Below are 21,176 nucleotides of genomic sequence, written 5' to 3'. Positions count from 1 at the left end.
TGATCGTATATTTACCTGTTCAGGTGTGTCAGTGTCCCTGAGGCTCAGGGATGGACAGCAGCAGTGAGCAGCTGGGCGGGGGCGAGGATGAGGCGGCCTGTACGTCAGCCTCAGAGGGGCTGGAGGAGGGGGAGGTGGAGGGAGAGACTCTGCTGATCGTGGAGTCGGAGGACCAGGGGTCGGTGGATCTGTCACATGACCAGAGTGGGGACTCTTTGACAAGCGATGTGGGCGAGGAGGCTGACGGAGGCTGGGGCTGCGAGGACATGTCCTTCTACTGCGACCGCTGCCACAAGTGGATACCTGCAGGTGAGACAGCCAATCAGAGCGCTGCATTTCTTCAGTCAGAATGTGCAGTCAACACATATACACACACACACACACACACTGCACAGAGCGTGGCGTGCTCAGACATGTACACACACACACACACACACACACACACTGCACAGAGCATGGCGTGCTCAGACATGTACACACACACACACTGCACAGAGCGTGCTCAGACATGTACACACACACACACACTGCACAGAGCGTGCTCAGATATGATCACACACACACACACACACACTGCACAGAGCGTGGCGTGCTCAGACATGTACACGCACACACACACTGCACAGAGCGTGCTCAGACATGTACACGCACACACACACTGCACAGAGCGTGCTCAGACATGTACACACACACACACACTGCACAGAGCGTGCTCAGACATGTACACACACACACACACTGCACAGAGCGTGCTCAGACATGTACACACACACACACACACTGCACAGAGCGTGCTCAGATATGATCACACACACACACACACACTGCACAGAGCGTGCTCAGACATGTACACACACACTGCACAGAGCGTGCTCAGACATGTACACACACACTGCACAGAGCGTGCTCAGACATGTACACACACACACACACACACACTGCACAGAGCGTGCTCAGACATGTACACACACACTGCACAGAGCGTGCTCAGACATGTACACACACACACACACACACACACTGCACAGAGCGTGCTCAGACATGTACACACACACACACTGCACAGAGCGTGCTCAGACATGTACACACACACACACTGCACAGAGCGTGCTCAGACATGTACACACACACACACTGCACAGAGCGTGCTCAGACATGTACACACACACACACACACTGCACAGAGCGTGCTCAGACATGTACACACACACACACACACACACTGCACAGAGCGTGCTCAGACATGTACACACACACACACACACACACACACTGCACAGAGCGTGCTCAGACATGTACACACACACACACACACACACACTGCACAGAGCGTGCTCAGACATGTACAGTGCCTAAAAAACGTAGTCACCCCCACACATTCATTCACTGATTCATAATGTTGACTGATTATCTGACTGTCAGTCCATTTACTGAGACCAGTGCACAGGAATTATCTTCCAGACAGATGTTATATAATGTACGGTCACAGCTGGAAGTGGTCTGTGTTAGAGTAGATGATGATGATTCAGAATGTAAATCTGAAGAGAGGATGTTAATGGCGTCACTCCACAGGAGCCAGACCAGGATCAGCACACTGTTTGTTTTTGTTGATGTTCGAGCTCGGACTGCAGAGACGAACCAAACCTCTGAGATGCTTTGGCTCGTTGAATTGTTTGTTTTTTTTACCAAGTTTCTGTTGTAAGTGTGAACTGTAGCTGTGAAATCCAGTCATATCGGTTCATCGATTGCATCAAAGTAAATAGTCATTTGAAGGCAGTTTAATCTCTGGTTCTGTGTTTGTGTTCAGCTCAGCTCCGCGGTGAGCAGCCCAGCTACCTGAAAGGAGACAACTTCTTCAAATTCATCTGCGCCGATTGCTCCGAGGACGGCAAGGAGAGCTTTGAAAGGATGAGGCTTACCTGGCAGCAGGTACACCGCTGCTGCAGGGCCAGTCTTCTGGAGTGTTACTGTAGAATAACGGTGTTCATCAGGACACTGATCACATTCAGCACCAAGTGTTTGATTTCACACGCAGTCTTTCCTAAATATGGCGGGTGGACGATGGAGGAAGACGGGCTTTAGACGTTTCCTGCATAAGGACAGAAAAACAGCAGAACACATCTCGAGTTGCTGTTGTGGTTTTAAAAAAGCCTTTTGTGTGCCAGGTGGTGATGTTGGCCATGTACAATCTGTCTCTGGAGGGGACGGGGCGACAGGGTTACTTCAGGTGGAAGGAGGACATCTGTGCTTTTATTGGCCGACACTGGAACTTTCTGCTGGGAACCAGGTCACTGACATTTATTTATACATTATTATCATTCATCCTGTTTTTATTGTCTCTACTGGCTGTTTGTTCAGCTCTGTCAGCTAATGTTTGATTGATGGGCAGCTTTGCTTAAAGATAATTCAAAACATCAAATGTGATAACAGTAATTCATATTTTTACCTTTGACAGAATTCTTTCCTTCTCTGGCGCCTCCTATTCCTCGCTCAAGGTTTCTGCAGGTTCTTAAAAAAGGATCAAATGTCATAAATATGATTTTGATTATAACGTCTGGTTAACTTCAGTCATGTTTTGGTCTTACAGACTCTTTAACTTGGAACCTGCAGAAACCCTGCTCATGACAAGTTTCCTCAGTTTGACCTGTGAATGTCCAACTCTGTAGGAAGAAGACGTCGACGTGGTGGAGCACAGTGGCCGGTTGTCTGTCAGTCGGAAGTCCCACTTTCTTCCGTTCTGGAGCGCAGGAGTTTGGTGAGCCAGGCTGGTGGAAGCTGGTCCAGAACAGACCTCCGACCCTGAGACCAGAGGTGGATAAATCCACCACTCGGACCAAAGGTGACATCCGCCCACCTTCATCCTGGACGTCTCTTCTCAAAGGTTTCAGGTAACTCCTACAGGTAAATTATACTGAACTGTTGTTTCCCTGCAGCGTCTAGACCCGCCATGGACCCGATCATCACTGTGGAGGGCCTGAGGAAACGAGGAGCCAGAAACCCCGTAGAGAACGCCATGCAGCTGAAGGAGAAGCGTTGTCGCACACAGGAGGCCAAAGACATCCGCCGGGCTCAGAAAGAGGCGGTGGGAGGTTACACGGACCGCAGCACCTCCTCCACACCCGTCAAACTGGGTGGAAGCCGTGGCGGGAGCACCGCACGCCGGCCTGATCTAGTCCTAGAGAAAGGTGAGGTCATTGATTTCTCCTCCCTCAGTTCTTCAGACCGAACGCCGCTCACAAGTCCATCACCATCACCTTCTCCTGACTTCTCCGCCCCGGGGACACCGGCGTCTCATTCAGCAACACCCAGCCTGCTGTCAGAGGCAGACCTGATCCCTGACGCCATGCCTCCACAGGCACTGTTCCACGGTGAGTTAATGTCCAGCTCATCCAGGTGTTTTTAATAGAGAAGTGAGGTGAGTGCTTGTGTTTTTAGCAAACACTGACTGTGTGTCCACTGTTGTACCTGAACCTCCAGACGATGAGGAGCTGGAGACAGAGGGGATGATTGATCCAGGGATGGAGTACATCCCTCCTTCCAGTGCCATCCTCGTCGCCCGCAAGAAGCTCCGTCCAGTACCGCCTCACATTAAACGTGAAGCCGAGAGCGAGGACGGCGAAGGCCACGAGCGTGAGGATGACTTTGAAGAGCCAGTGGGTCAGAGTGACAGTGCGTCTGTCTCTGCTGGGGGTTGTGTTGGTGCTGGAGGGCCTGAGCGGAAGAGGATAACTCATCCCGAGAAAGCAGACAGAGGTGGAGGAGTCTCTCAGAGTCCTCGCTACGCCCCCCTCAGTCTGTACGAGGAGAGGATGTTGCTGCGGCGGCTTGATGCCTGCCCGTTGGCCTTAGCTGTCACTCCTCAGGCCAAACGTCTCCACAGGAAGCTTCTGGTGCGCCAGGCGAAGAGACAGAGGGGACTCCCCCTGCTGGACATTGACCAGGCAGTCAGTGCCACCCTCAGTCTAGTGGGAGCCATCTATGGCGCCCAGGAAGTGGGAACACTGTTGGGAGGGGGAATCATGGGGAAATACTGCACCAACAGCCAGGAGCTGCGAATTCTTGATCGCTTCCAGGTACCGTCAGCACTGATGCTGGTCTCTTTGAGTTACAGTCTGTCTGATATGCCCCAAGTCCTTACCCTGGAGGGACAGGTCCCTGCATTCTGTTGCAGCAGTACTAACGTTGGTCCTGCAGTGATGCATGATGGTAGTTGGTGTGTTGGTGTGTGTAACACTTTTATGATTTTTCAAATACTTCTTACCTCTGAATCTATGAAGTCTCCATAATTGAGCTGAAGACTAAATACTCTATTTTTTAATTTGACACTTTGTGTTGGTCTGAGCATCCTTCTGGCCTCAGCCAACAACGCTCCTACTGAAGTTTAACTTTCTCTGGTAAAGATCTGATATCTGGTTTCAGCCTCTCGATTGTAACCTACAGTGGGTCTGATTTGACGGACTGACGTAGACCCTACCCAAATGTGTTTGTCTGCAGACGAACCTTTCAGGCAGGAGGGGCGTCCAGCAGCATTCGGTCTCCTTCTGGCATCGTCTGATGGGAGCAGAAGGCAGTTTGGACCAGAGCATCAAGAGTCCGTATACATCTCGCATCTTGAAACCGTACATCAGGTAAGAGTTTCCTGGAACCTCTGTCACTTAAAGAGTTAAATTAACTAGTGCCGGGTGGACAGAGCCCTGAAAACTTCCATCACGTAGACGCAGCCTGAACCTTCTGTCAGGTGGAGAGTCTAGAAACCTATTTACATAACAAGACAGTATGTCCTGAAATCTGCGGTCAGGTAATGTAAGGTTCAGGGACCTTTTCTACCTAAGGCCACCTCAGTAGTAGTAGTAGTGGTAGTGGTAGTGGTAGCGGTGGTACTAATGATAGTATTAGAGCCAGTAAATTCCACAACAGCAGCACTTCCTTGTTATTGCTCTTCAGGAGGGACTATGAGAGTCGTCCAGTGAAGCTGAGGTTGCTCGCAGAGATCAGAGCGTACCCTCACAGAAAAGATCCCGACTGGGTCCCTGAGCCCGACGCCCCGATCGACTACTGCTACGTCCGCCCGAACCACATCCCCTCTGTCAACGCCATGTGTCACGACAGCTTCTGGCCAGGTAGCAACTGACGCATACTTTTAGTACCTAAAACCATTCTAACATGCAAACTTACCACCTGTTTCGTTCCCTCCAGGCGTGGACCTGTCAGAGTGTCTGCAGTACCCAGACTTCAGTGTCGTAGTCCTTTATAAGAAAGTCGTAATTGGCTTTGGTTTCATGGTGCCGGACGTGAAGTACAATGAGGCCTACATCTCCTTCTTGCTGGTCCATCCTGAGTGGAGGAGGGCTGGCATCGGTACCTTCATGATCTACCATCTCATCCAGGTGAGACTGCAGGTCAGGTGGTCTGTCAGTGGTGTCAGAGGTCACAGGGGCTTGGAAGCGGCCAGCAGTCAGTGCTGCTGTTTGTGACTAACATTTAACTTTCAGTATGTTCTGTTTGTCTTCGGTTAAATGCGTTTTAGTGTCACATTCCTGCAGTTCTGTGTGGACCGAACAGAGACAGGCTGAGATGCTGTGCTAGCTGTACAACAGCAAACTTTAGCAGCTGAATGTGCTGGTCTTCTGCTGTGTCTGGTCCCACCTTTGTGTCTTTGTTTTTCAGACGTGCATGGGAAAGGACGTGACGCTGCACGTGTCGGCCAGTAATCCGGCCATGCTGCTGTACCAGAAGTTTGGATTCAAAGCGGAGGAGTACATCCTGGACTTTTATGATAAATACTATCCTGTGGACAGCACCGAGTGCCGCCATGCCTTCTTTTTGCGACTGAGACGCTGAGCACCACCTTTGGTTTCAGCTGAACAGAACAACCCGTCAGGCGTCAGCCAATGAGCTGGCCTGCTGCAGAACACCTGGACCGGTTCTCCGCTCGGGTGTTTCAACCAAGAGCCTTTTAGTTCATTAATTCAGACTGGACAGAACTGACAGATTCATATTGGTTTAGTGAAATCATGAGACTGAAGAGATTCACAATCAAGAAGCCCTGAACGATCTAGTTTTATCCATCAGTAGTTCAGTTCTGCCTCTGTATGTCAGTTTCCCATATGTTCTGGTTTTCTGCAATGGACCATTAAAGTCACAAGTGAAGGTTTCTCTCCTGTATTTTCAGATATGAAACACATGATGCATCCATTCATTCATTCAGCAGCTTGTCCAGCAGGTGGTGCTGGGAGAAATGTCCAGAGGAAGAGGAGCTGATTAACGTGAAACCCATGTTCAGAACATTACGCAGTCGGACGTTTCTATAGTTCCACGTGAGGAAGGTCCAGCCTCCTCGTCGCTGCTCACATACCATGAGATACTATGAGTTGCTGAAAGCTTGTACTGACCTTGAGTTGAGCTGGACACAAACTATTTCTCTCACATTCAGCAAAAAGTAAATAATGAAAAGACTTTTGTTTTAATATTTACTCATTTTTATTCAGTAACAATAAGCATTTAGTAAATATTGAGTTACCAAACCTTCAGATAAAGCCAATGACTGTTTGCCTGTCAAAAAACATCCAGGTTCAGTTTGGGTTTTCCCAGTTTGCCCAGTAAGTGCAGCCCAGTCTGTGCAGCCAGCAGAGACACCATGTCGTTACAGCCCGAGTTCACCGCGACGTCGTACGCCGTCTGACCGGCGGCATTTCTCCGCCTCACGCTGGCCTTACAGCTGAAACCAGGAAGAGATTTGATGATGTCACTGTGACATCATAGGAGGTGGGAGGGGCAGCTACACATAAAAGCATATGCATATGTCTTTCTGTGCAGACAGGTGTATTCTACCTGAGAAGGACCTGAGCACACCGCAGACCATCAGGACCCAGAGCTGCAGCCTCATGCAGAGCTGTGTTCTTCATCCTGAGGAAGACGAGGAGTTTCGTCATGTCACGTTCAACGTGGATCCACTCAAACATCAGGATGTTTAAACCAAGTCGGATCTTTTAACAGCATCTAAACCTCCTCCATCCACACTTCATTGTTAAAACAGTGGGGCTGGGGGGACTCAACCATAGAGACCGCTCTTCATCTGTTGTCTGACTTACTGTCCGGACTGCTGGTCGATGTCGGCTCCTCTCTGCACCAAAACAGGAAGGACGTCATGGTGACCGCTCACCACAGCAACCGCCAGGGCGTGTAGGCCATTGCTGCTGCAGCAGGATGGGTCAGCCCCCTGGCGGTCAACAAACACCCAATCAGACAGGTCAGTGTAGACAACGTTAAGTGATCCATAGGTGGTTTGCTGATTGGCTGCTGAGGCCCGTACCTGATCCAGGAGCTGCTGGATGGCACTGACCTGACCATGACCTGGACCCAGCTCCTTCAGCAGCTGGGCGTCCTTCCCCTGAAACCAGGAGAACCAACAGCAGGAAGTGAGACGGCAGTAGAACTCTAGTTCAACTCTTTATTTTTTATAATCTGCCAGTTTCCATGTGTAAAAATTCATGTGTTGCCAGCTCCGCAGATAAAGTCTGTCAGCTGGAGCTTCTTACCGGAGGTTTTGGTGTCAGGTTTGGTTTGGGGGGTTTCATCAGACCCGAGGATTGGTCATTTTCTGTCAGACACACAAAGAAAACCACTGACTGAGACCATGCAGCAAAGATGTTGGCAACTTGCTAACCCACAAAGTGCAGCCCCCAGCCGTTCTGAAAACAACTGACAGTGATTGGGTCTGAAGACCGACTGCTCTGTCGACACCAAACGACCAGACTCCAATCAGTGATCACGTCATCAACACAATGGTCATTATGTGTGTCCGCACATTTAACTACCCAGGTGTTCCTAATAATCTGGCTATGGGGTGTCTGCATATATGGACACATAAGAACGTTCTTACTGAGAGTGCTGCTGTTGGCAGATCTCTCCGTCACGCTGCTCAGAGCCTCAGTCCCACCGGCCTGGGCAATACCGCCACCTGCTGGATCTACAGTGCCACCGTCAGGACCCACCTGAGACCAGACACGCTGTCAGACTTTGACTGAAACAGTCTCACCAGGTGACATGTTTTAAACTGACCTGTTTTTCTTCCCGTCCGGCCGAGACAAAGCTGATGGTCATGCTGACTTCATACTGATCTTCCTGAATCACAGCAGAAACCATCTGAAGGAAACACCACATGTCACAGGAAGTGAAACACACTTGCACTAGGTGATTCTTGTGCCCAAGAGCCTGGAGGTGTTCCACTCAGTCTGAACTGAAACGTATCAGAACCTGCTCCAGTTTCATTTATTCATGTAGTAACCTAATTTGTCTCACACATGTCACTGTTGTTCAAGCTGAGGTGCAGGTGAGTGTGGCGTACCCGGCCAAGACGAGGTTCTCCCAGCAGAGTCCTGAACGGGGTGTTGTTCTGAGCATAACTTCTCAGGTGAGCACACACATGATCCAGCTGCTTCCTCCAGTAACCTGACGACACCAACAGGTCATCAGACCCCATCCCACACCGAACAATAACCCCCAACACCGACCCCGGAACAATAACCCCCAACACCGACCCCGGAACAATAACCCCCAACACCGACCCCGGAACAATAACCCCCAACACCGACCCCGGAACAATAACCCCCAACACCGACCCCGGAACAATAACCCCCAACACCGACCCCGGAACAATAACCCCCAACACCGACCCTGGAACATGAAGCCCGAACACCAATGAGATAATGGTGCTCAGCAGTAGGTATAAAAGAAGTAACAGAAGTAGTACTAGTATCAGTAGTACTTTATGGGGCTGAGCAGCAGTAGGTATAGTAGTGATAGTAGTATCAGTTGTACTTTACCTTTCCCGGGGCTGATGGCGGTCAGCAGTGGTTGCCGGTCTCTGCCCGCCTGCTGTTTGCTGAGTTGGAGCACCCTCTGCTGCTCTTTCTTGTGGAGCTCAGTGGCTGATGGGTAATAGAGTCCTACAGTTTGTGTACACTGATCCACAGTGGGAGGGGCTGGCTTTGGTTTGGAAGCGGGGCCAGATGAAGGCGTAACCTGCCAAGTGGCACCATGGGAAGTCGAGGCTGAAGCCTGCTCACACAGGTAGAGGACATCCTGTTTCGTGTGTCACATTCTGTGTCGTGGAGTGTGTGAATGGCATAATGTCAGTGGTGCAGCGTACCCGTTTGGGACCGGTGCCCCTGACAGGTTGTGTGATGTCACCATGGGATGTGGGCGGGGCAGGGGCCTCCAGGTAAACACCACAGGCTGCACAGTAGAAGGCGTATGGGTGTCCACTCGCTCCACATCGCCTACAGATCACACTGCTAGCTGTGTGACCGGGCTAAGAACACATATCACGTTGTTATATATCCCACAATGCTTCACTCTACACACGAGCTTAGCACAAATACTGGAAGCAGCAGGAAACTGGCAGCTTAGCCCACAATAACCTTAGAAATAAAGTAGAACAAATACCACAAGTCACTAAAGTTGCTGGTTTGTTTTCAGCCACAGGAAACACAGACGTGAAGCTGCTGAGTGTCAGAAATCCATTTCCAATGAGGCTTTGTGGTGTAATGTAACATTAGCTCGGAGGCTAGCTGTACCTTTGGTACCAACCCATTATGTTAGAGATTAGATTTCTGACTGTTAAAACGTGTTATATTCTTCCCCCTACCACTGAAGCTCAGGACTGATGAGAGCTGCTACAGAAAAGTCTGACATTGATGAGAAGATAGAAAAACATGTAATTCAGACATTTTCAACAGCTGCATTTTGGGGATTTTGTCTTGTTTTGACAGTCTAGGGAGAAACGGCTCCACTTTACCCAGACACAGAGTCACTGGTCAGCTGTGCAGGTGTGTGATGTATGACACCTGTGAGAGCAGGTGTTTCCAGTTGTGTGTACCTTGGAGCCGCACCAGTCGCAGTATCTGGCATCACTGCGGTTAATACGTTTACATCTGGAGCAGGACAACATCCTGCTGTGTGCTGATGGGACAGAGGGGGCGCTGTGACCAACACTTGCTGCCTGTAGCATAACACAATGCGACAGTACAGTGGACAGTAAATTTCTGCAGGTGAGTCAGGTAAACCTCAGTGTAACTGTGTCTGCAGGTGTTACCGGCCGCAGGTGGCTCTCGCAGGTCAGACAGCTGGAGATGTGACCTGGATTCCCACTTCCACAGCAAACACACACCACATGACTCTAAACAAACACACACACAGGAAACTGTTACTGCTGACGTGTTGATTCATTGGTCAATGGTTCCAGAGTATTTGTGTGTACTTGTCTGTACCCTGTGTGTAGTTGTGTGTACCCTATGTATATTTGTGTACCCTGTGTGTATTTTTATGTACCTTGTATGTACCCTGTGTGTATCTCTGTGTACCCTGTGTGTATTTGTGTGTACCCTGTGTGTATCTGTGTGTGGTTGTGTGTACCCTGTGTGTATCTGTGTGTGGTTGTGTGTACCCTGTGTGTATCTGTGTGTGGTTGTGTGTACCCTGTGTGTATCTGTGTGTGGTTGTGTGTACCCTGTGTGTATCTGTGTGTGGTTGTGTGTACCCTGTGTGTATCTGTGTGTGGTTGTGTGTACCCTGTGTGTATCTGTGTGTGGTTGTGTGTACCCTGTGTGTATCTGTGTGTGGTTGTGTGTACCCTGTGTGTATCTGTGTGTGGTTGTGTGTACCCTGTGCACAGGTACCTGCAGTGCGAGTGTGGCCTGTGGTTGTAGCTGCTGAGGGATCGGGGCTTCACAGGTCAAACAGGTATGAGTGTTGACAGGAACCACAGTTTTACAGAACACACAGCAAAGTGTCTGACAACAAAACACACACATGAAGTGTTGTACACACTAAGTACAGTGAACTACACACACATCACATATGATCCTGAGGAAAACTAACTAAGTCAGAACTTTAACGAGTTCAAACAGGAAATTGTCAAAGAAAATGTTCATGTTTGGTGCGAACTCTGCAGGATGTCCAGGTCTATGCTCAGATGCATATATGCTCAGGTGTGTGCATGTTCAGGTGTTTGTGCAGCACCTGTCCTCCCTCAGCAGGGGGCAGTCTCTGTTCCGGTAACGGAGGAACCACAGCCCCACAGTGGGCACAGAACCGAGCGAATGGATCTGAAGGACGAAAACTCAAACACTGAACACACCTGGGCAGACAGATACAGACACAGACAGGTGTGTGTTGTTATGGTGTTTATTTAAAGTTTATCTGCAGTAGATTTGTTCATTTTCATCATTTGTTCATTTTCATTGTCTACATCTTGAGTTTTTGAAGAAGCTGTTGCTTCAGGTTATTTCATCCTCCTAAACAGCCAAAAGTATGTGGACAGCTCTGTCCATGTGTGAGGAAAGTTTCAGTACCTATTTGAAAATGAGATGATTCATCTTAAAGCTTTTATCCTAATGTAAAACATGTGAGCACTTCAGTGTAAGCATTGATTATGTTTTGTAATAATCAGCGAGGACCTTCATTCTGGACAATAGAGCTTCAGTTCACCGACAGTTGGCTCCTCACCATGCAGAGAAGAAGGTATAACTGAGATATTAAGATTTCCACATATCGTTTATGTAGAAGTTTCAATATGGCAGGAAGCACGAGAGGGTCCAAAAATATTCAGGAATAATCTTCTGGTAGAAACAGAAACTAATATCTGCTAACATGTTAGAATCTCTCACCGCAGAAAGTCGGTCTCTCGTTGGATTCGGGACATCTGCGTGCTACTCAGCTGCTTCAGCACATCTGGACTCTGACAGGCAAGAAACACCACAAAATAAGTGACCAGATGTTTTTCAGTACAGTACCCCAGCACAGCTTGATGGTTGCTTGAATGAGTTAGTGTAGTTTGGTCTGCTTACCGCCAACTGGGAACTTTGGAAAGATCCAGACGCTGTGGCTGCAAAGCCTAGTCGACTGTTCAGAAAACGAGGGCCTGACTGAGGACTGCTGTTTCCCAACATCCTCAGCTCTGAAGACACACACAAACAGAAGCACTAGTCTTCCTCTGCACATTACACATGAAAACCATTCCTTTTTCACCAGTTCTTCAATGTCCATTTTTACGCAGATGATAGAGTTTTATATACATGTGTTTCTTCATTTTGTGATGTCTTCAGGTAGCATGAAATGGATGCATTGGTTATGCTAGTTGGTTTTTAGCTGCACTTGATAAGCAATGCTCCATTTCCAGTATTTAGACTATATATCTTTTTTGTTTTATCCACACTGCAGTGGATATGACTACATTTACAATATGCTAATATTTTCTTTATGTTTTATGGAGTGAGGATAAGGCAGTGTAAACACATGAATTTATCTCTATACAATACTGAGGAAATGGAAACATGTGACTGGAGAAACCAGAACTGACTGAAACTGAAACTTCAAAAGAGAGAACAGACCTGGAGGCCTCAGTGAAGAACCAGCAGATATCTGAGGAGAACACAAAGTTGCTTCAGACAGATCCTGAAATAAAAACAGCTCACCAATGAATGTGGACAGGCCGCACTGTATTTTAAACCCTTTTAAAAGAGCTAAGTCTGGTGGAAGAATGACAGAATAGTCACTGCAGAGGCAGGCAGATGCAGGGCTGATGGGAAATGTGGTAAAGCTAGTGGGTGTTTGATTACCTGTGCACCATTCTGCAGGCAGTTCTCCTCATTTTCTTCCCTGGCGTTTGGAGCCACAGATTCAACAGAGAAAACCTTTGTCACTGTGGCGCTCTCTCTGCCGTCACTGCAGACAGATTTTTAGTAAAAGTTTAGAGATAAACTTCAGAGAACTGAAAAATGAAGACCACTGCTGGACTCAGATAAGAAGAAAAATATCACAAGCAGTGATGTGTTCTATGAAGTTGTTGATGTGTTGGTGAGAGTCAGGTGAGCTCTTACCTGGAAATGGCCACCGCTCTGACGGACACTCGACCAACAGGCAGCAGGATTGGCTCGCTGTACTTCCTGCTGCTGCCTGATGATCCCCGCTGCACCGCTGCTGGCTTGGACCCATCCAGAGTGTAGAAGATCAGCACACCTGGAGTGTCTGTACACAAAGATATACCTGTAAAATATAGCTACTGCCACAGGTGTCACTGCTACTAAGCTGTACCACTAATCAGTGTGACAGGAAGTGCTGTACAGCACATGTGGATTTAATGGAATAGTCCAACATTTTGGGTTTGAAATGTCCAACTTCCCCTGAATATTTCACTTACATGAGATAACAACAAATGTGTTTATTATCTTGTGTGTAATGCATTTTAATAATCTTCAACTTTGTCTCAGTCTCCTTCAGATCAGGTACAGATAGTCTGAACCCTCCAAACCTGACACTGAAGTCGCTGGAGAGAATGGATGATGATGAAGATGATAGTGGCTGAAGGACGGGCAGATGAATGGTTGTACCTGACTGGATGGACACAGGTGTGTTGGTGTCAATGTGGTTCTTGGTTCTGTGTGTCTGCAGGATGATGGGAATGATGAGCGGTGCTGACACTGCGCCTGCTGTCATGATGATGACCTGTCAATCAATCAACCAATCAGCAGGAGTCGAAGAAGTACTCAGATCAGTTTCTTAAGTCAAAGTATTAATACTACACTCTAAAAATGAAATTACAATTAAATCTCATGCACTAAACTCTTGATTGTTGATAACAACATAAAGAGCTGTAAACGTAGCATATAACAAGTTTTAGTCAGCAACTATGACATTGCTGCAGAAATTCCGAGTGTGGCTGCTGCTTGGAGCCCATTCTGAGTAACCCAGGTGCTGCCTCTGGGCGTTTGACAGGGTGAAGTGAGGGAGCTCTGCATGAGATTCCTGATGTTCACAGTCACCAAGGAGTCATCAAGAAGCCTGAACATGTCCTGCTTGGAGGCCACAACGTTGGCTGACTTTAAATGGCCTCTGGTGGTGGCTAAAGCAGAATGCCAGTAGCCAAGACCCGTGGTCTCCTCTTATTTTGGTGTATCCTGTCAGCTTAAACTACAATGACTTTACCTGAGAATATTCATTATAGATGATAGATAGAAAGATGCAGTAACTCCCAAATAACTGTAGACTTTAAACTGTCACCAGTACCAACTTAAATATATTTTTTCAATGTATGTTATTTATCTTTAAGTTATACTACCTGCCTTTTTAAACTTACACTTGTTTAAGGTTTTCACTTTTTTTCTTTTAATACCTGTGCAACATTTGTGCAGAGCACCTGTAATTTCTGTATTTGTACAATGAAAATCTATTCTGATTCTTTTATTATGAAAATCTTAAAATGGCTGTCAGCATGGCTGACAGTAAAAAAGGACTGCGCTGCTGCCTAAAGCAGTGTACCAGTGGCTGAAACATAAACTATGCTCAGATTAATGTTCATTCGCTTTTGTAATGAAACGGTGTAATAAAACTGAAACTTTTATTTTGAAAGTGCAGCAGCTGCAAGGCGCTCACGTAACCATAATTAAAATGTGAGCTTTAATTCTGAAGATTCAGAATTAAACTACAGACTACAGACTTATTTTATTGTTGATTTATAGAAAGTCATCGCACACCATTGCCGATCGAACAGCACGTTTTTACGTTGGTTCTGCTGGTTTTTCTCACAACCCAGAGTTTGGTCCGGGAAAATAAAGTTACAGCGATAGTGGCGGGACCAGTAATAAACATATAGTTTGAGATCGATAATAAACATATAGTTTGAGATCGATAATAAACATATAGTTTGAGATCGATAATAAACATATAGTTTGTGACCGATAATAAACATATAGTTTAATAAAAAAACGGGTCCTTACCTCCGGTAAAACGCGACTGAGACCAAGCAGAATTTGTTACTAAAGCGTCACCATAGCAACGACCCCTGTACGGCGCGTGCACTCGTTTAACATGTTGCGTGTGCCAACGGAGGGCGGGGCCTAACGGAGGCTTGTGTTTAGATGCTTTACCCGCCCACCTTACCGGGCTGCACCGTCCATAAAAACTCGCTCGCTCTTTCTCTATTTTGAATAACTTTATTTGAACAAGAAGCAGCAAAGACGCCACAGAAGAAAAAGACTTTTGACACCAAATAAATTAAAAACATTTTTGTAATTAACTGAACACTAAACATTGGCGAGACGTCAAATATATGTGTATAAAAATGTAGAATCTATTTTAAATTGAATTGGTTAGGGTGTGGATGTAGAAGGAACACATGAAACAAATAGAGAAACACATTTTATTTTGCAATCTTTACAGAGAAAGCAACACTTCTTTTTTCCACAAGATTTTATGTTAGAGGTTGAGAGAACATTTGGAAATATTATGTTGGTTTAAATTTCATCCACATAAACAAGATACCGAGAAATTCAGAAATGTTAAGATTGTATTAAGTTCTGTGCCATTGTTTGGAGGTTTCTTTACATATCCGATTTTCTGTGCCGTTATCTTCTCATGTATTTTATTGTCACTTTTCTGTCTTGTCATTCCAGAAATTCCCCTGAAACCGCAGCAAAAGTAAAATCTCTGGCACCTTTATTATTTTTTTTCTCCTCTCGTGTTTGTAAACAGGCACATTTCCGGGCGCCAGCCCACATTTAGGGCCCCGAGCTAGCATGTCTGACAACGTAAGCTAACAGGCTAACTCGGGTTTAGAAACACCGGATAACAGATAATTATTATCAATATTATCAATAATATCATTATCAACATGGAAGAGGTGAAAGTGAAGAAGGAGACGAACCTTACAGACCCCGCCGAGATCGAGAACAGGTGAGTCCGACCGCAGATTCAGCCGATGGTTCTGTGAACCGGACTCCGTGTAAGTTCTGGCAGATTTATTTGCTCAGTTAGAACCGGACACGCGTAGAACACAACTGTTTCTGGACTGTACCGATGTTGCTGTAAGTTCGGTTTGCTTTTTGTTTCCCCCCGTTAATGTTTGTGATTATTCTGAAGTGAGATTGGGTCAGTCTGCTACACGACAAGAAAGATACAGGCAGTAAATTAATTAAAGTTTAATTGAATTAAAAATATATTATGTTTAACATCCCAGCTTTTATTTTTGTGGTCTGCACACTCAGCACACTTCCTCCTGATATTTGATTAATTGTTATTTGGTGATTTGTTCATGATCACAGTTAATTATCATCTGCAGAAGCAGTTTCTCAGAAATGTCAAAGTAAAAGCTGAGTCACTGAACATTTTGGCTTTGGACACAACAAACTGTTTGATTTTCATTGTTTATTGATACAGTCAGAGCTATAATGAAAGACACAGATGAGATCTATTGATAAAGACATGACAATGATCAATCTATTGTTTTATAGCACTATTTCATTAAGTTGATATAATGTTAGAAAGTTTTTCATCTTCAGATGTGTGTGTCTCTCTGTGTCTGTGTGTGTGTTGCAGGATCAAAGAGCTGTGTCAGCAGTTTCCTCATGGGATCACGGACCAGGTGATCCAGAATGACCTGCCTCACCTGGAGCCTCAGCAGAGAGCCATGGCCATCAACAAGCTGCTGTCATTGGTCAGTCTAACGATGTCACTGCTGAGTCCTCTCTCCTTATTGGCCGCTCACAGCTGATCAGCTGGTTATGTTTCTGATAACTGACTAATCGGTCTGATGGATTAGTGATTGATGTGTCATGTGACCTGCTTCAGGGGCAGCTGGACCTGCTGAGGAACAGTTCAGGTCTCCTGTACAGAATGAAGGACTCTCAGAGCACCAGGTACACACACACCTGCACAGGCACATACACAAGTAAACACACACCTGCACAGGCATACACACACAGGTGCAGGCACAGGTAGACACCTCCACAGTGGGTTTGTGTGCCTGACAGCTAATCCATCATAAAGGTGATGTCACCTGTGTGCTCCCTGATGGTCTGGACTGGTGTCTGAACAGTTTTTGTTTCTCCTTTTCTTCAGTAAGATGAAAGGTTCCGACAACCAGGAGAAACTGGTTTATCAGATCATCGAGGACGCAGGAAACAAAGGTAACAAACCATCAGTGCTACCTGCTGGCCTAGGTTTGGACTCAGGTACAGGGTTTAACCTGGCTCTGGTTTCTGCAGGCATCTGGAGCAGAGACATCCGCTTCAAGAGTAACCTCCCTCTGACTGAGATCAACAAGATCCTGAAGAACCTGGAGAGCAAGAAACTAATCAAAGCTGTAAAATCTGTGGCTGTGAGTTCACCAGTCCACCCAGGACTCTCTGGACCAGCTGCACCCTCAAACCAGGGCAGCTGTTCATCTCTGATCCTCTGGAGATCTGAGGTTCTCTGACAGATGTGTGTTTCTGATGTGCAGGCGTCAAAGAAGAAGGTGTACATGCTGTACAACCTGCAGCCGGACCGCTCTGTGACTGGGGGTGCTTGGTACAGTGACCAGGACTTTGAGTCTGAGTTTGTTGAGGTTCTCAACCAGCAGTGCTTCAAGTTCCTGCAAAGCAAGGTACAAAAAAACGTAACCATATGTTTACTTCCTCGTTATTTATTATTATTTATTCCCTGTTACTGATTGGTTGTTTTTACAATCTGTAAAACCATGAGACCACAGGGCACAGCTGATCATGGACAGCACACATTTTGTGAATGAACCTGTGTTTGCAGGATATGCAGCAGCTGCTGCTGGAGATCAGGGCGTTTCACTCACTGTGGTTTCTAGTGAGCTGAGTTTAGTCCTGTGAAGTCTTATAATGAATATAAATATTTCAATATAAATAATGAAATACACAAGTGGGAGATATAGAAAAAAACTGAACATATTCCAGACGCTCTGGTTAAAAGTGATGAGGAACATGTTGAAGTTTGATGAAATTCAGACCTGGATAAAACACGTTTCTCTGAACCTCAGCAGGATAAAAGTAAAATGATTTTACTCTTCACACTAAAATAAAAGTGAAAGTCTGGAGTGATTTTTTTTTTTTTTTTTTTTTTTTTTTTTTTTTTTTTTATCTTCTGCACAACCCTGAAGATCAGGTCATGTGGTGATTAAAGTTATGAAGATAATCATGTGCGAGCACCAAATGTTTTTCGGTGCTAGTCTCAGGTTTAACATGCATGTGTGAAGTTTGTTTTGGTAGCTGGTTGCAAAGACTCAGATTCTGGGTCGGACCAGAAGGGGGCAGCAGAGACACATCTTTCCTTCTTGGTTGTGGTTGTTGTTGGTCACATGACCCTCTGCCTGTGTCTGTGTGCTCAGGCTGAAGTAGCGAGGGACAGCAAACAGAGTCCGATGGTCCAGAGGAACAGCTCCTTCGCCACCTCGCATGAAGTCTGGAAGTACATCTGCGAGCTGGGAATCAGCAAGGTGATAGTCCCGCCCCTCTCATGACATCACACACCGATCAGTGACACGCCGCTATAAGCACCTGCTGATCCACAAGGTCTTCCTTCATATCTGACTTGAATGTAACAGAAACTAGTAATCTGCACATTTGTTGGGGAGCTGTTTTCATACTGTTTTAGTCAAAATGAAGGACAAACACAAGTTACTCAGTCTGAGTCCGCATCCCTGAGTGTCCTGCCGTTTCCATCAGATCTGCAGTTTGATCCATGTCTGTCAGGGACATGTGTCCAGCTCCAGAAGAACAACATCATTGGTGAACGATGCCACAAACATCAGATCTGAGGGAAAACATGATGTTTGGAAACTTCAGCTGTAATGTGAACATAGTCATGGAGTGAAAACTGGTCCTCTTCCTCCTGAGTCCTAACTAGTGACAAGTGAACACACACATGAAACATGTTGATGTGATTCAGTGTGACTTCCACTTCCTGAGGATCTAATTATCTCTGATGTCCCTCCACAATAAAGCTCCATAAATCCACTTAGAGGAAGCAGAGGCTGCAGAACTTCACTCAGAATCCTGCTGTTTTAAATTTCACATATCACAGGGATCCAGCGATACTGAGCGTGACTTGAGCTTAACGTAAATATGTGTCCACAGGTTGATTTGTCGATGGACGACATTGAGACCATCCTGAACACGCTGATCTATGACGGGAAGGTGGAGATGACCATCATCGCTGCCAAGGAGGGGACAGTGGGCAGCGTGGATGGACAGATGAAACTTTACCGCGGCGTGAACCCTGTCATCCAGCCCACCGGCCTGGTGAAGACGCCCTGCGGACTCTGCCCGGTAACACAGGTCCTGACATGGTTTCTGCTGGACTGCACCTGAGCTTTTACTTATTCCCAGTTTTGGTCCGCAGGTGTTTGATGACTGTCAGGATGGAGGAGAAATCTCTCCGTCCACCTGCATCTACATGTCGGAGTGGTTGGACTTCTGACAGCTGGTCGCCTCTGTGTTGAAAGCCTCCGTTTACACTTCCAGCGATCCATGCTCCGCCTCTTTCCTTTTCACCCCAGCGTTTAATAAAAGTGAAATGTGGAAGCTGGTTTGTGAGTCAGGGATGTGACCACACCTGGAAACCGACTCCTGGGTGGGGCAGGGGAGAACACCACTACCTGTGTGATGGGTGGTCTTGGGTGGATGACCTGAGTCCCTGTCTAACACTGCAGCTGCTTTAGTCCAGATGTGTCCAGCTGTGTGTAAATGGAGTATTTTTCTTGCCTGCTGTGGACGGTTACTCCTGTTCTAAGTTTGGTTGTTAGTCTCATTTCCCTTTTTTCCCCAGATGTTGTTCAGTGAAGCGAGTTTGGGCGTTACTGAAGGATTATTTATAGACATTTGCTAAGTTTATCACTTTGTATAGATTCCTGCACAATTTGACCTCTGTGGTTTTAACAGGTCACCGGCTGCTTTTAAATGTCTCTGGAGAGTGAACTTAGTTTCATGTACATATTGAATTCTGTTTCTGTGTTGATTTGGGGGGAGCAGAAAAGGGAACAAATAAAACCAAACCTTTGTCCTGGGTCCTGCAGCATCCTCTGAACTATGGTCTTATTTTGAACGTTCTATAGATGGATCCATGAGCTGGAAGCAGAGAGCACTCAGGTATGTGCATCCTGCTGCTGTTTATCCAATCACAGCGCTCATCAGACCCGAGTTTCCATCAGGCCTCGTTAGGGCTCCATCAGGCCGTGATGGGCTCAGTGCTGACGGTCAGCACAGATCACTTTACTCAACGTTTTCATATCGACCAGTCAGAGAGCCTCAGGAAGTCCCCCCCCCCCCCCCCCCCCCCTCCCGTAACAGCTCATTGATCCAGGTTGTTTTCTGCTCATCTTTCACAAACACTCTTCTCTCTGTGCAGTGACAGTAAATACTACAGTACCCATGAGCCTTGGCTGCTCTTACATCATGTTGACCACAATAAACTGCAGTCACCATTGAGTTTTTCCTCTGACAGCAGATCAGTGTTAATGGCTGCAGATCCATTAAGCTCATTAATTATTAATCAGCACTGACTCTGCTGAAACTGAACCGGGCCCCTATGTGTGATGTCACTTCCTGTTTTGGCTCCAACACAAACAGTTCTGCAGTGTCACACGGTGTTTACAGTATTAAAGACCTGGTCCATGTTTTACAGTAACAGGAGGTGATCATGAACGCATCACTGGATGGCCCTTTGACCCAATGGGCCCAACGACTCAGGGGCCCCGGATCAGACCCCTGTTTGGAACGACGGTTATCTAAGCTACTGCAGTCTGAGGACGTGTCCATGGACCTGATCTCAGACCTGCTGACACTTTCATCAGTAAAATCCAAAGTCTGGTTTATTTGTGTTCCCTGAACACCACATGATTGTGCGTCTTCCAGTGTAAACGCCTACGTGCAATGCATTGTGGGTATGTTGTGTTCATCATTAACATGGCAGCCCCATTTATTTATTGATAACTAATCAGTTTTTTAGAAATTTCAAAGATCTATGACTCAAATGATCCCACAGGGAAACAAAAACTAAACCAGGAAGAAACAGGAAACAGAAAACGGTGTTGCCTCTGATGTTACTGGTGAGCCGGTGGACGTGTGGTCCTGGTCTCGGCAGGATGAACCATGTGCTGTAGCGCCCCCTCCAGGACAAACGGAACATGATTAGACTCTGGATGTGGTCTGTTCCGGACTCTGCGGCCTGCAGGGACCCTCACGCCAGTTTACTTTGTGTTGTTTCCACAAAACCAGCACACGGTGCACAAAGACAAAACCAGGGCCTCAGACTCAGACCCGGTGGGCCCCGCACTGATGCAGACTGGACGGAGGGAGGAGGGTGAGGATGCGGTGGGAGGGGGCAGTGCGGAT

The 21,176-nt window shown here is 46.8% G+C and overlaps 3 protein-coding genes across 5 annotated transcripts; 2 read left to right on the top strand and 1 right to left on the bottom strand.

Moving 5' to 3' along the window:
- The first annotated feature begins 36 nt into the window (after window positions 1-36).
- On the top strand, window positions 37-6,155 carry kat14 (lysine acetyltransferase 14). Its single transcript, XM_026324025.1, has 10 exons — window positions 37-309; window positions 1,808-1,929; window positions 2,166-2,287; window positions 2,667-2,839; window positions 2,934-3,368; window positions 3,478-4,073; window positions 4,495-4,628; window positions 4,945-5,120; window positions 5,197-5,387; window positions 5,668-6,155. Exons 1-10 carry the CDS (start codon window positions 51-53, stop codon window positions 5,839-5,841), a joined length of 2,382 nt encoding a protein of 793 aa, XP_026179810.1. The 5' UTR covers window positions 37-50; the 3' UTR covers window positions 5,842-6,155.
- A 376-nt stretch (window positions 6,156-6,531) lies between these two features.
- On the bottom strand, window positions 6,532-14,826 carry dzank1 (double zinc ribbon and ankyrin repeat domains 1). Of its 2 annotated transcripts, none has more exons than XM_026323899.1 (21): window positions 14,778-14,826; window positions 13,392-13,506; window positions 12,882-13,029; window positions 12,621-12,726; window positions 12,393-12,456; window positions 11,850-11,959; window positions 11,670-11,740; window positions 11,023-11,140; window positions 10,680-10,793; window positions 10,097-10,180; window positions 9,881-10,003; window positions 9,152-9,313; window positions 8,826-9,060; window positions 8,348-8,451; window positions 8,062-8,145; window positions 7,883-7,994; window positions 7,539-7,600; window positions 7,313-7,390; window positions 7,092-7,219; window positions 6,832-6,906; window positions 6,532-6,718 (listed from the first exon to the last, which is right to left on the bottom strand). In XM_026323899.1, exons 2-21 carry the CDS (start codon window positions 13,495-13,497, stop codon window positions 6,556-6,558), a joined length of 2,247 nt encoding a protein of 748 aa, XP_026179684.1. In that variant the 5' UTR covers window positions 13,498-13,506; window positions 14,778-14,826; the 3' UTR covers window positions 6,532-6,555. The 2 variants fall into 2 exon arrangements, with proteins under 2 accessions (XP_026179684.1, XP_026179685.1); XM_026323900.1 differs by having other exon boundaries at window positions 12,393-12,423.
- A 725-nt stretch (window positions 14,827-15,551) lies between these two features.
- Window positions 15,552-19,858, top strand: polr3f (polymerase (RNA) III (DNA directed) polypeptide F). 2 transcript variants are annotated; one of them, XM_026323895.1, is made up of 9 exons: window positions 15,552-15,732; window positions 16,375-16,492; window positions 16,627-16,694; window positions 16,897-16,964; window positions 17,043-17,155; window positions 17,279-17,422; window positions 18,173-18,280; window positions 18,921-19,112; window positions 19,186-19,858. In XM_026323895.1, exons 1-9 carry the CDS (start codon window positions 15,671-15,673, stop codon window positions 19,261-19,263), a joined length of 951 nt encoding a protein of 316 aa, XP_026179680.1. In that variant the 5' UTR covers window positions 15,552-15,670; the 3' UTR covers window positions 19,264-19,858. The 2 variants fall into 2 exon arrangements, with proteins under 2 accessions (XP_026179680.1, XP_026179679.1); XM_026323894.1 differs by lacking the exon at window positions 15,552-15,732 and adding an exon at window positions 15,816-15,863.
- The last annotated feature ends 1,318 nt before the right edge of the window (window positions 19,859-21,176 follow it).

Source organism: Mastacembelus armatus, unplaced genomic scaffold (genome assembly GCF_900324485.2).
Source record: "Mastacembelus armatus unplaced genomic scaffold, fMasArm1.2, whole genome shotgun sequence".
Lineage (NCBI taxonomy): Eukaryota > Metazoa > Chordata > Actinopteri > Synbranchiformes > Mastacembelidae > Mastacembelus > Mastacembelus armatus.
The sequence above is the reverse complement of the archived record's forward strand: the minus strand, read 5'-3'. Positions and strand labels throughout refer to the sequence as shown.

Excerpts from the sequence above, each read along its gene's own strand:
- dzank1 (XM_026323899.1), bottom strand. The coding sequence starts at position 13,497 with ATGACAGCAGGCGCAGTGTCAGCACCGCTCATCATTCCCATCATCCTG. Across the intron at positions 11,741-11,849 it reads TCCAAAGTTCCCAGTTGGCG|AGTCCAGATGTGCTGAAGCA; the intron begins GTAAGCAGACCA and ends CTTGCCTGTCAG. Across the intron at positions 9,061-9,151 it reads GGGGCACCGGTCCCAAACGG|GCTTCAGCCTCGACTTCCCA; the intron begins GTACGCTGCACC and ends CTGTGTGAGCAG.
- polr3f (XM_026323895.1), top strand. The coding sequence starts at position 15,671 with ATGGAAGAGGTGAAAGTGAAGAAGGAGACGAACCTTACAGACCCCGCC. Across the intron at positions 15,733-16,374 it reads CCCGCCGAGATCGAGAACAG|GATCAAAGAGCTGTGTCAGC; the intron begins GTGAGTCCGACC and ends TGTGTGTTGCAG. Across the intron at positions 19,113-19,185 it reads CGCCCTGCGGACTCTGCCCG|GTGTTTGATGACTGTCAGGA; the intron begins GTAACACAGGTC and ends TTTGGTCCGCAG.
- kat14 (XM_026324025.1), top strand. The coding sequence starts at position 51 with ATGGACAGCAGCAGTGAGCAGCTGGGCGGGGGCGAGGATGAGGCGGCC. Across the intron at positions 2,840-2,933 it reads ATCCACCACTCGGACCAAAG|CGTCTAGACCCGCCATGGAC; the intron begins GTGACATCCGCC and ends GTTTCCCTGCAG. Across the intron at positions 5,388-5,667 it reads TGATCTACCATCTCATCCAG|ACGTGCATGGGAAAGGACGT; the intron begins GTGAGACTGCAG and ends TTTGTTTTTCAG.